Source organism: Sarcophilus harrisii, chromosome 1 (genome assembly GCF_902635505.1).
Source record: "Sarcophilus harrisii chromosome 1, mSarHar1.11, whole genome shotgun sequence".
In the NCBI taxonomy this organism is placed as follows: Eukaryota; Metazoa; Chordata; class Mammalia; order Dasyuromorphia; family Dasyuridae; genus Sarcophilus; species Sarcophilus harrisii.
This window is the reverse complement of record NC_045426.1, coordinates 245,762,871-245,777,012: the sequence shown is the minus strand read 5'-3', so window position 1 is coordinate 245,777,012 and position 14,142 is coordinate 245,762,871. Positions and strand designations below refer to the sequence as shown.

Sequence of the window (14,142 nt, the reverse complement as noted above, 5' to 3'; positions counted from 1 at the left end):
ACTTGCAGAGAGGCTGTTCCAATCAAAGAGAAAAGCTATTTCATTGTCAAATACGGAAACAAAGGAGAATATAGTGGGGATTAGGTCCTGGAGTTTTGAGATGGAAGGAATAGGAGGAGGGGAGCTCAGATTAAAGGACCCAATATTCCCTTTTAAGAAATAAAATTCTCAGGTAAGAGAGAGGGAAGAGGGAGAGGTGCAAGAAGTTTGAGCAGGAAAGAGAAAGCTTGGGGTTTTTTGTGGTCACTGAGGCAATCATTTTGAAAGGGATAAAAAGATTTTCTTGTTTCAATGAAAGCCTAGTTGAAGTTGAGTAACACGAATTTACAATTTACCCAGTCAAAATGTTATGGGATGATCCTCCTATATCATCTGGCTAACTTGAGACAGAGTAAAAGCAGATGATAGCTGAAGTTTGGCAAGGGATGTGTAGTGAAAAATAGGTATGGGAGATATTCCTAATTATGGTCAAATAGAAAGATGTGAGGTATGAGAGTTTTTAATTAGGGAAATTAATTTGTGATAATGGTGAAATCCAACCTGTGACCATCCATCCTGATATTATATGGCTGAAAAGAAGAGAAGAGCTTGAACCTAGCTCTTTCTTAACTTTTTTTTTTAATATATCATGGACCTTTTGGCATTCTGGTGAAGTCTATAGACAGACTCCTTAGAATAATATACTAAAGAATTTCAGCATTCATTGTGATGTTATCTCATATTCTCTATCTTTTCAATTTCTCAAGCTTCTTAAATCACATTACCTGGTTCAGGGGTATGGTCAGAGAGTACATGAACTTTAAAAAATTATCTTGATCATTTTTATTCCAATATAATTGGTTTCTGTTATAAATCTATATATTTTATTGTATGTAAAGGCAAGGATTTTCAATGATTTTATTTTCCTTTTCAAGACATTGGTACTTTCTGATCCTCAACTAGTTTTTCTCTTCATTTTCTCTCAATCCTGAAATGGCTCAAAAGAGCATTTACTGATAACTCCAATATCCTGAAGAAATAGTGATGTATACTCAAGTCTAAGAACACTCACTATTCTGGTATTAGATTATCCTTTTGTGACTGTTTCACATTAAATTCGGTTATGTCAGTAAAAAGTTTTTCCAAACAATTTCATGACCACTGTTTTCTAGAGTCATCACACCCACTGCTTCCTCCTCATCTTCTATTTATTTCCACATGGTCCCACCTCTCCTCAGGAGTTGCTTTTAAATTATACAGAGATCTAAAGTAAGAACAATGGCATGAAACAGATTTTAACAATTGTGGTTCATAACAAGGGAAGGAAGAACTGCATTTGTGAATAAGTATTACAAAAGATCCACTAAAGAGAAAATAGAAATTGTATGGATTTTACAGTCTAGACTAAATTAAAGGAACTAGCCGTAGTTGAAGAACACTGATTTTCTTATTCCATGTCCTTTTAGGATAGAAACAAGTTGTTGGGTTGTTATTTCCTTTTTTAAAAACAGGTATTGAAAGCTGTTAAAAATTCCCCTGAACACTCACACAACTTTTCCAAACAATTTTTCTAATTTTTTTTTACCAAGTTCATTTAATTCCAAAACACTATCTCGGGTACTCACCTGCCTTTCTCATCTTGGAAGCCTGCCATTTGCAGATAAATGATTCATTCAGTTTCTGAACCATGCTCCTAGGGGTAGTCTCTTCTCCCCTATTCACTTTCCCCTACTCCCTTTCCCCTTCCTGTATTATTGTTTAGTTGTAGATAACACATCATATTCAATTCAATTCGATTCAATATAATTCCCATTATGTTTAAAGTTCTGTGCTAAATGTTGGAGAAGATAAAGCAAAATGATTCAAGTCCTTAGGAAACATGGAATCTAATTGACTATATCCTAGTTTTCATCTTTAAAGCCTTTTTCTAACAAGCATTTAGCAAGACCTTTTTATCTCAGTGTTCTACCCCTGGATAAGGAAAAAATTATCCTAAATCCTAAAAGAGTTGAAATGCTGCAGAAAGGTTAGACCAGAACAGAACATTATCACTAAACATCCTTGTTCTTTGATGTGCTGCATAAGTCTAATAGTCACTCAGACCTGTAGTCCCATGTATATACTGACCTCTAGGGGTTGGCGTTCCTTCATATAAAGCCTTTATCTTCTCATTGAGTTCCATAACTGTGATGGCAGCCTCCTGCTTAGCTGTTGCCAAATCAGTCTGTAGCTTTTTCATTTTCCTTTTGTGCTTAAGTTTCTTTAAAAAGAGAGAGAGAGGAAGAAAGAAAGAAAGAGAAAGAAAGAAAAAGAAAAAAAGTTTTCATCATAAAAAAAACAGGTGGGAATGAGGGTGAGGGAGAGAAGAAACAGAAAGGCAAAGAGAGGAAAATAACTAACAATGTCTATACACATAACCTTGGAAACATGACATAGCTGGAAAATGTTTGGGGCTTGTACAGATCAGATCCTGTTTGACATTTATATAATAGAATATGCATGTGTGCTTGTATATGCAAGGGAGATAACAAATTGAAATCCAAATCACTTTAAGATTCACTGGCTATGTTACAATAGCATTTAACTTCTCTATGGGTTCCCAGAATGGAAAAATTTAGACTTTTTGAGGCAAAGTGGAAAAGCAGCTATATTAGAAACATTATCTGCCAAACTGCACTTCACTACCATTGATAAACTACAGTGGAGTCAGCTATAAGTTTTTCTCACTTCCTTAAAATATTTGGAATTTTTCCTGATCTGGAAATAAATCCAGTTGAATTTGAATTTTCATAGTCTTCTAGACTCTTTATGTTCTCTCAAAAAGCAAGAAAGCAAGAAAAAATAGGAAGGAAGGAATAGAGAGAAAGAAAGAAAAAAGAAAGAAAGAATGAATGAAAGAGAAGGAAAGAAAGGAGAAAAGGAAGAAAGACAGAGACAGACAGACAGAAAGAAAAAGAAAAAGAAAGAAAGAAAGAAAGAAAGAAAGAAAGAAAGAAAGAAAGAAAGAAAGAAAGAAAGAAAGAAAGAAAGAAAGAAAGAAGGAAAGAAAGAGGAGGAAAGGAGGGAGGGAAGGAGGGAAAGAAAGAAGAAAGGAAGGCAAGGAGTGAGGGAAAAAGGACAAGGAATTTATTTGGCTTTAAATATCATATATACAAAGAAGCCATGAAAATCTCACTTGTGGATGCTCCCAAATGATATAAGCATTGAATGTGATGCTGAAACAATTGAAAGGTACTTGATAGCATAGCTCCACATATGAACACATCTGGTCAATAGTGCAGCATAGGTTCACATATAAAAATATGAACTTAGAACAGTTAAATTTGGGAGGGATTATTTATTTTATTGGATATTTGTTTCAATAAAAAGCTCCTCTAGTACATTTATAATATGATTTAATTAACCAAAATTTGATGTACCTGAAACTTTTAGAAATATAGCTGTTGTTTAAAGAGATAATTGGTGCATTTACTTTCTCACTCAAAGTTTTCATTTTATGAATACATGCATTTGCAATTAAGTCCCTGTCACATTCTTGAAATCCTCAAATTATTTCCCCAAATATCTCCCTCTAATTATTAACAGTCATAAAATATGGTTAGATTTAAAGAGTTTGAACAAGTTGATTGAGGTTAAGTTGGAAGATGGACCAGAATTAATTTGAATGGCAGCCCAAACCATGGATCCAAACCAGTTTGGGTTGTCTAAATTACTTATGTACTTATGTCACTTTTTATTTGTTATTGTATTGCTGAGTGAAGAAACAAGTTAAAACCTTTCCATTTTTTCTTTTCTCCAGGCAGAACTGCTACATGACATTCATAAGTATTCCTCCTTTGGGCATTTAGGAATTAAATTAAATTAAATTTGCCAACATGCTTTTTATTAGTCATAGACATAAAATTATTTCAATCAGGGTAATATTTTCCTTCATTTTTACATTCATATGCCCAGAAACCATAATGTTATATATTAAGAGTCTAACTAAGCCGATTATTACTTACTTTGTAACTATGTACTCCGCTCTATGATTATGGAAGCATCAAGACTTTATGCCCTGAAGGTAAATTCTCAGTGCCTGCTATTCAACAAACTTTTACTATTGGGTGGAACAAGAGAGGAAATCACACATTTCTATGTTGTTTTTAAAAGGAAATATTTATCTCTATTATACTACTAAATAGCATGGACTATGCCAAGATTCTAGGAATTAGGAATAATAAAGAAAAAATATATAAATTTTGAAGTGTTTCACATGGGTTTATGATTTCAGGGAAATTTGGGAGATTTCAAAGTATTTCTATAATTTTCAAACAGTGAAATTGGAATTTTTTATAAGAATATAAATTCAGCAATTAAAGCCAATCTCTAAGATATCTGGCTCTGGCTCTTTCACATTCAAAAAAAGAGCCATTGACTCATGAAATCAATACTATATTCCAGACAATTTTTCTATATGTTTGTCTAAATTCTTCTTCTTTGTGCAGGTAGAAGAATCTTAAATGAAGACAGAAATGTAAATAGCTTAGATCCAACCCACAGTTAATCAGTCTTTTATATAGGTGAGGTTAGTGACTGCCTAATAAAAAAGATAACATCTATATAATAATTTAAGGCTTACAAATGTTTTCTTCACAACATTAAGGAACATAAGCATTATTAGCCATATTTTACAATTGTAAATCAAGTGAGGCCCAAAAATGTATTCAGGATAAAATAGACACTCTTTTATTTGACTTATAAGGTTTTTATCTGACTCAAGCAAGATTAGACTTTGTGGAGAAGGAGCCAACAATGAACCTACACCTGTGACTGGATCTTATTCATGCTGGAGGGGAACTGGGAGTGGGGGAATTGGAGGAGAGCAAGGGAAAAGAGACAACACCTGTGGAATTGACCACTAGCTGATATTCAAACTCTGTACCAGTGGGTAAAAAGGGGTTTGGTCCATTACTGTAGATGTTACTTCAATAGGGTGACTGAGAGGATGTGAGCTTCCACAGATCTTCCTTTAGGTCAGGGGTGGGGACAACTTTTTTCTGCCAAAGGATATTTATAATATCATTTACCAGCTATACAAAGTTATCAATTTATAGAATTCAAGCAGTGAGAAATTGTACCTAGCAATTGTCTTAGCAAATAATTTCTCAGACCTTTTACCACCTGCAGGCTAGATGTTCTCCACTCCTACATGGGGCAAGGAGGTTATTGAAGTCCTATAATCACAGTAAATGAAATTTGTGACCTGCTGGATCTCATTCAGAGAACTATGCAACTGGCACAAAATCCTTACTGCCCATTTTCACAAGGAGCCAGATACTTAGGAGGATTATGAGACTATCCTAGAAAAAAAACATCTTAGTCCATCCCCCACTTTGCCATCCTGTAACTTTTGTCCACCCCATAGCCTTTTTTGCTTAGAGAACTTTGCCAGTCTCCCTTCTCCCACTCCTTACAGGCATGAAGGAGTCTCTATTTTGGGAGGAACTCAAGTGAATCATTCTTCATTCCTATCCCAAATCTATTTTTCCACATCCCCTCCAGCATCTGTCATTTTCATTCTCTGTTGAGCCAGTCTCATATATGTGAAGCAGTACCTCAAAGCTGTGATGACCATTTATCTCATTATTAGTGATATAGAGTATTTTCTCATAAGACTTTTGATAACTTTGATTTCTTCTTCTGAAAATTGCCTGTTTACATTCTTTGATGACTTATCAATTGGGGAATAGCTCTAATCTTGGTAAATTTGGTTCAATTACCTCTATATTTAGAAACTAAACTTTTTTTCAGTAAAACTTGCAATAAAAAATTCCTGTTTTCTTTCTAATTTTAGCTGCATTGATTCTGTTTGTGAAAGAGCTTTTTAATTTCATGTAATCAAAATTATCCATTTTACCTTCCATGTTCCTCTTTATCTTCTCTCTTTGTTTATAAAAAATTCCCTTATCCATGAACCTGACAGGTAATTTTTTCAATGCTCCCCTAATTTGCTTATCACCTTTTATGTCTAATTCCTTTTCTATCTAAATCACATATGCATTTTGACCTTATTTTGATATATAACGTGAAATATTGATCTACAGTATAAAATAATGATCTATGATTAATTTCTATCAAACTGCTTTCCATTTTTCCAAGCAATTATTGTCAAATAGTGAGTACTTGCCCCTGGATCTTAGATCTTTGGTTATCAAATGCTAGATTACTATGGTTATTTAAAACTTTGTATTACATGCTTAATCTATTCACTCTTTCAGAGTGGAAAATAGTTTTGTGGTCACTCACAGAAAAGAGCACAGGTCAGGAGAATAGTAAATACACTTCACCTTAGATCATACTCTTTTTATAGAACTGAAAATTTGACCACCAAACAATTCCCTTACAATTCTTGGAGTAGAACTCAACTTTAACATAAAGTTAAAAGTCAATAGCATTCTATTACTTAGCCAATAACAGATTGTTTTGCTAATTACCACTATGTAATATAGTTTGAAATCTTTTACAATTAAGGCCACCTTCATTCACTTTTTATTCATTGATTCCCTTGATATTTTTGACCTTTTGTTATTCCAGGAGAATTTTGTTCATTTTTTCTGGTTCTATAAAATAATTCTTTGGTGGTTTGATTGATAAGTAAATTGATTCAGGTAGAATAGTCATTTTTATTATCCTGGCTTGACCTACCCATGAACCAACAAAAGTATGAAGTGAAATAATTTTCCAATTCAAGGCAACTTATATATAAGGTTAGCAGGAAATGTCTGTTGCGTCATGGTGAGCACGGAGTGCAGGCTAGGGCAGGCAAAACCCTGGCAAATCAGCAGCAACATGAGTTGGTGGAGATAGCTTCTGGAACTTTCATTTCACAATCAATAAGGGGATCAGATAACTGATTTAGAAGGAGATTACTAGGGATCCCTTTTCTAGCACTGAATGCAGGACTCTTGTTTCATTGACCATACAGAGAACCAGGTTACAATCACGGGGTTGCAGACCCAGGATAAGAAAGAGCATTAGCACACTAGAGCTTGTGACCATAGAGGGTGGGAAACACTCTGGTCACTGTTCCATAGTGGAAAATAGTGTTTGTGGTCTCTCACAGAAAAGGGCACAGGTCAGGAGAATAGTAAATATACCTTACCTTAGATCATATCCCCTTGGAAGAATTGAAAACTTACTGACCACCAAACAGTTCCCTTACAACTCTTGGAGTAGAACCCAACTTTAACATTAAATTAAAGTCAAGAAATATGCTGGAAAAATGAATGAGTAACAAAAAAAGAATCTGACTATAGAAAGTTACTCTGGTGACAGAAAAGATCAAAATAAAACTCAGAATAAAGATAAATTCAAAATTGCCTCATTCAAAATCTTAAGAAAAAATATGAGTTGAACTAATACCCCAAAAGCATTCCTGGAAGAGCTTAAAAAGGATTTTAAAAATTAATAAGAGAGATGCATCAAAAAATTTGGAAAAGAGAAAAAATGATGCAAGCAAATGATGAGAAAAGAATTAACATCTTTATAAGGAGAGACAAAAAATAATGAAGAAAACAACACCTTAAAAAGCAGAATAGGCCAAATGATAAATACAGCCACACAGCCAAAGTCCAGTTATGGGGAAAGTTCCTTAGAGATCTGAATTGGCCACATGCTAAAAAAAAAAAAAAAAAAAAAAAAAAGTACAACAATTCACTATAGTAAAGAATACCTTAAAAAAGTAGAATTGGCCAAATGGGAAACAATGGACAAAAGTTCATTGAAGAAAATTATTCTTTAAAAATTGGAATTGGGGGGACAGGTAGGTGGCACAGTAGATAAAGCACCAATCTTGAAGTCAGGAGGACCTGAGTTCAAATCAAATCCTAGCTGTGTGACCCAGGGCAATTCATTTAACCCCAATTGCCTCTGGGGGGAAAATTGGAATTGGGCAAGTGAAAGCTAATGATTTTATGAGAAACCAAAAAATAAATAAATTAAAGAAAAAATGCAAGAATGTATGAGATATATCATTGGAAAAATCAATAACCTAAAAAATAGAATATGCAGAGATAATTTAAAAATTATTGAACTACCCAAAAGCCATGATCAGAAAAAATAGAATTTTATTATTAAAGGAAAACTGCCCTAATATTCTAGAAACATGATGTAAAATAGAAATTAAAGAATCTAGTGATCACTTTCAGTAAGAGATCCCAAAATGAAAACTCCCAGAAAGATTGTAGCCAAATTCCAAAGCCTAGATCAAGGAGAAAATATTGCAAGCAGTTAGAAATAATTCAAATATTGTTGAGACACAGGATTTACCAGTTTTTCTTTTCAAGGATGAGAGAGCTTGATATATGTTATTCTGAAGGGCAAAGGATCTAGGATTACAACCAAGAATCACCTACCTAGCAAAACTGAATATAATCCTTCAGAAAGAAAAAAATGAATGCCTACTGAAAGGGAGAACTACAAAGTATTTCTCATGAAAAGATTAGAACTAAATAGAAATGTTAACTTTTAAGTAGAAGATTCAAGAGAAGCATTAAAGGGTAAAAAAAAATCACAAGGGATTCAATAAGCTTAAACTGTTTACATTTCCACACGGAAGATGATACTTATAACTCCTAAGAATTTTCACATTATTAAGGCAATTAGGAGGAGTATGAAACAATATCTTTAAAAAAAGAAATTAATGGATGAGAAGTAGGAATGCACTGGAAGAAGGGGAAATGGAAATATAAATGGGGTTAAATTGTCTCACATATAAGAGATACAAAAAAGACATTTTACAATAAAGAGTGGGATAGAGGAATTGAAGGTACTCAAAACTTATTCTCATCAAAATTGACTCAAAGGGAAAATAAATTACACACTCATTTGAGTATAGAAATCTATCTCACCCTACAGAAAAAAGGTGTAGAGGAAAGGAATAGAAGTTAGATTGGGAGAGGTGGTAGTCAGAAATAAAACACTTTGGGGGATAAATAGGAGGAAAGCCAGATGGAGAAGAATACACAGTAATCATAATTGGGGAAAAAATTTTGGCATCGTTTCCCTGACAAAGGCTTTGTTTTTCAAATATACAGAGAACTGAGTCAAATTTTAAGAATACAAGTCATTCCCCCATTGACAAATGGTTAAAGTATATGAACAAGCTATTTTTGATGAAGAATTCAAAAGTATCTATAATCATTTTTAAAAAAAAAACTCTAAATGTCTAGGAATTGAAGAAAAACAAATTAAAACAATTCTGAGGTACCATCCCACACATATCAGGTTGGCTAACATGACAGAAAAGAAAAATGACAAAAGTTGGAAGGCCTGTTAGAAAATTGAGACACTAATACACTGTTGGTTGAGTGGTTAATTGATTCAACCATTCTGGAAAACAATCTACAACTATGCTCAAAGGGCTCTATAAGTACCTTTAAATCAGCAATACCACAACTTGATCTGTATTTTAAAAGAGATCTTTTTTTTTTTAAGAAAAGTATCCCTGTGTATGAGAATATTTATAATATCTCTTTTGTGATGGCAAAGAATTGGAAGCTGAAGAGATGCTCATGAATTAGGGAACGGCTCAATATTAGCAGATACATTTGAAATGGAAAACTATTGTGCTATAAGAAATGATATAAGCAGGCTGATTTCAGAAAAAACCTTGCTGTTGGATTTTGTTAATGATGCATAAGACTGTTGATGATTTATGTGGATTTATTTTATATCCTACAACTTTGCTAAAGTGGTGGGTTACTTCTAATAGTTTTTTCGTTGATTCTCTAGGGTTCTTTAAGTATACCATCATATCATCTGCAAAGAGTGATAATTTGGTTTCCTCATTACCTGCTCTAATTCCTTTAATCTCTTTTTCTTTTCTTATTGCCAAAGCTAGCATTTCTAATACAATATTGAATAGTAATTGTGATAGTGGGCAACCTTGTTTCACCCCTGATCTTATTGGGAATGGTTCCAGTTTATCCCCATTACATATGATGCTTGCTGATGGTTTTAAATAAATGTTACTGACTGTTGTAAGGGAAAGTCCATTTATTCCAATATTCTCTAGTGTTTTTAATAGGAATAGGTGTTGGATTTTATCAAATGCTTTTTCTGCATCTATTGAGATAATCACATGGTTTTTGTAAATTTGGTTATTGATATAGTCAATTATGCTAATAGTTTTCCTAATATTGAACCAGCCCTGCATTCCTGGTATAAATCCTACTTGGTCATGGTATATTATCCTGGGATTATTTTTTGTAATCTTTTTGCCAATATTTAAGATTTTTGCATCAATGTTAATTAGGGACATTGGTCTATAATTTTCTTTCTCTGTTTTTGTCCTACTTGGTTTAGGTATCAGTACCATGTCTATGTCATAAAAGGAATTTGGTAGGAGTCCTTCATTCCCTATTTTTTCAAATACTTTATGTAGCATTGGAGTTAATTGTTCTTTAAATGTTTAGTAAAATTCACGTGTAAATTTATCTGGGCCCGGAGATTTTTCCTTAGGGAGTTGATTAATTGTTCTAATTGTTCTATTTCTTTTTCTAAAATGGGACTATTTAAGCAATTTATTTCCTTTTCTTTTAACATGGGCAATCTATATTTTTGTAGTCATTCCTCCATTTCACTTAAGTTGTCAAATTTATTGGCATAAAATTGGGTAAAATAACTCATAATTATTGCTCTAATTTCTCTTCATTGGTGGATAATTCTCCCTTTTTATTTTTGAAGTAAATTCTAGTATTTTCTCTTTCCTTTTCCTCTTTCCCTCCTCCCTGTATTTTACTTATGAGGACTACTTGTCTCAAGCAATCCTCCCCCTTTATAGATCCTCCCCTTTTATTATACCTTTCCCCTACTATTTCTGTTTTCCCTTCTATTTAGCCTACCCCTTCTCTTTTCCCCTTTTCCCTCCCACTTTTCAATAGGGTGAGAAAAGTTTCTCAGTGAAATCAAATATATCTAATATTCTTTCTTTGAGCCAAATCTGATGAGAGTAAGATTCACAGAATATTCATAAACCCTTCTTCTTTCCCTCAATTATAATAGATTTTCTTTGCCTCTTCCTGAGATGTAATTTTCCTCATTTTACCTCTACTTTCCCCTTTTGTCTGTTACAATCCCCTTTCCACTTCTTGTTTATTTTTTATATTATATTATAACAGCAAAATCAGATTAAACATGTACTCTCATATACCCATAACAGAAATACAGTTCTCAAGAGTTTTTTTTTCTTTTTACCTTTTTATGCTTCTCTTGAGTTTGATATTTGGAGGTCAAATTTTTTGTTTAGCTCTGGCCTTTTCATCAAAAATAAATGGAATTCATCAGTTTCATTGAATGGCCATCTTCTTCCCTGAAAGAAAATGCTCAATTTAGCAGGGTAATTTATTCTTGGCTGTATTCCAAGTTCCTTTGCCTTTTGGAATATCAGATTCCAGGTCCATTGATCCTTTAAAGTGGAAGCTGCTAAGGCCTGAGTAATCCTTAGTGTGGCTCCTCAGTATTTGAATTGTTTCTTTCTGGCTGCTTGTAATAGTTTTTCCTTGGTCCAATAGTTCTGAAATTTAGCCATGATATTCCTTGGGGTTTTAATTTTGGGATCTCTTTCAGGAGGAGTTAGGTGAATTCTTTCAATGGTCATTTTACCTTCTGATTCTATGATATCCAGGCAGTTGTCATTGATGATTTCCTGAAAAATAGTGCCATGGCCCTTTTTTTCATCATGTATTTCAGGGAGTCCAATAATCCTTAGATTGTCTCTCCAGATTTATTTTCCAGGTTGGTTGTTTCCCCACTTAGGTATTTTACACTTTTTTCTGTTTTTCATTTTTTTGGTTTTGCTTGACTGATTCTTGTTGTCTCATTGAGTCATTCATTTCCATTTGTTCAGTTCTGAATTTTTGTGAATTATTTTCTTCATTTACTTTTTAAATTCTTTTTGTATTTGTCCAAACTGAATTTTTAAATGAGTTGTTTTGTTCTGTGGAATTTTTTTTTCATTTCACAAATTTTGTTTTTCAAGGAGTTATTTTCTTTTGCCATTTCACAAATTCTGGTTTTTTAGGAGTTATTTTCTTTTTCAGTTTCATAAATTCTGTTTTTTTAGGAGTTATTTTCTTTTTCAGTTTCACAATTTTTGTTTTTCTGGAAGTTGCTTTCTTTCCAACCTTGGGAGATCATATATAAAGAAGCTCTTAAGAGTTTCAGGTTAGTTAGTCCTGTTGAAAAGATTGAGAGGGAAGCGTCAGTCAGTTCAGAAGAAGCCCACTCTCAGAGGCAAGACAGATTCATTCCAACTTCCACTGTGGTGGCAGGTCTCCTGCACTTCCCCCACTGAGACCAAGGCTGGTCTGAAAGGCTCTCCAGAAAGCTTCCCAGCCCCAGGCAAGGAGACAAGAGATTTATTACATTTTCCACCTTTGTGCTGGCTGGAGGCTGAAGGACAAACCTTTGGATTTGGAGACATTTGGAGGGAGCTCTTGGAACCAAGCAGAGAGATAGGCCACCAAGAAAAATAACCAGGCTATTTTGGAGGAAGCAATAAAAGATCTGAACTTTTAACACCTGGCTGTATTTGGAGTGATTATTACTTTTAACTGAAGCTAAGGCTGCCTCCAGAAAACCTCCCCAAGAAACCTACTCCCAGAGAGAACCATTATATTTTAAAGAAGAGAACACCACAACTACTGACTTTTTGGGTTTGTGTTGGATGTTTTATAACTTCTTTGGTGATCTACTGGCTTGCAACCAGGGCAGAGTAGCCAACACTGCTGTAGATTCCTTCTATAGATTCTTTGCTTTGTGGAGCCTGCAATATCCTGCAGAGTCACCATCGCTTTGGGACTCTGCATTGTCTATGTTGGTATCTATGCTCAGCTGTTTGTTTGGCTGCTTCCCTCCCACTTCCAATTGAAACAGACCTTTTCTGTTCTGTTTTCTCCCCATAGATTCTCCACCACTCGGAGTATGAACCACGCTGGGACTCTGCACTGTCTGTGCTGGCCTCTGTGCTCAGTTGCTTGCACTTAGCTGTCATCTTTCCATTTCCAATTGAAACAGACCTTTTCTGGTGATCTTCAAAATTATTTTCTGCTGATAATTTGTTGCACTCCCAATATTTGTGGATTCTGTCAGTCCAGAGGTAATTAGAGGCTAGATTTGCTAATTAGTCTGTGGGTTATAGGAGAAGGTCAGAAAGAAATGTGTGTCCTCTCCACCATCTTGGCTCCAGTCACAGAAGTCTATGGCTTAATTTTTTTTCTTGTTTTTGCCTGGGAAAGGAGTCTCTTTTCTTTTACATTACTAACACAGAAATATGTTTTGCATGATATCCCATGTATAACATATCAAATTGCTTGACTTCTCAATAAGAAGCCAGTGAAGCAAGAAGGGAAGAGAATTTAGAACTCAATATCTTAAAAAAATGTCGAAATTTTTAATTAGGAAAAAATAAAAATAATAACTTGAGAAAACTTTTTAAAAATAAAAATTTTGCATGAATATTCATTAGGGAATTTAGTCTATGTTTTTTTCTCTTTTTTTACTCCCCTGGTTTAAGTAGCAAAACAATATTTGTGTCATAGAAGGAATTTGGTAGATAGCTATTGTTCAAAATATGTATATAGTATTAAAGTAATTGTTCTTTAAATAGTTGGTAGAATCCACTTGTAAATGCATCTCAGTCTGAGGGCTGCTTTTTTTTTTTTTTAATAAGGAGCTAATTTATGAATTGTTCAGTTTCTCTTTCTAAGATAGAATTATTTAAGTATTCTATTGCCTTTTTTATTTATATTTTGTAAATATCCATTTTGCTTAAATTGTCATATAATTGAGTAAAATAGCTCCTCAATAATTGCTTTAATCTTATCTTCATTGGTGCAGCATTCACCATTCTCATTTTGACCAACTAGTAAGTTGGTTTTGTCTTTCTTTTCTTTCCAATTATATTATTCAATGGCTTATTTATTATATTCTTTCACATAAAGCCAAGTCCTATTTTAACATATTATTTCAATTTTATTAATTTTTCCTTTCACTTTTAGGATTTTTATTTTGTCTTAACTGAGAATTTAAAATTTGTTCTTTTTAAAAATCCCATGCCCAATTAATTGATCTGTTCTTTCTCTCTTTTATTGATATAAACATTTGGGGATATAAATTTTC

General features: G+C 33.6%; 1 protein-coding gene across 2 annotated transcripts in view; it reads right to left on the bottom strand.

Moving 5' to 3' along the window:
* CCDC192 (coiled-coil domain containing 192) overlaps positions 1–14,142 on the bottom strand; it is a 327,828-nt gene that overhangs the window by 80,685 nt on the left and 233,001 nt on the right. For both annotated transcript variants that reach the window (XM_031939355.1, XM_031939363.1), the window contains one exon: positions 2,107–2,239. In XM_031939355.1, the coding sequence (XP_031795215.1) occupies positions 2,107–2,239 (133 nt within the window). The remainder of the gene's footprint in view (positions 1–2,106; positions 2,240–14,142) is intronic.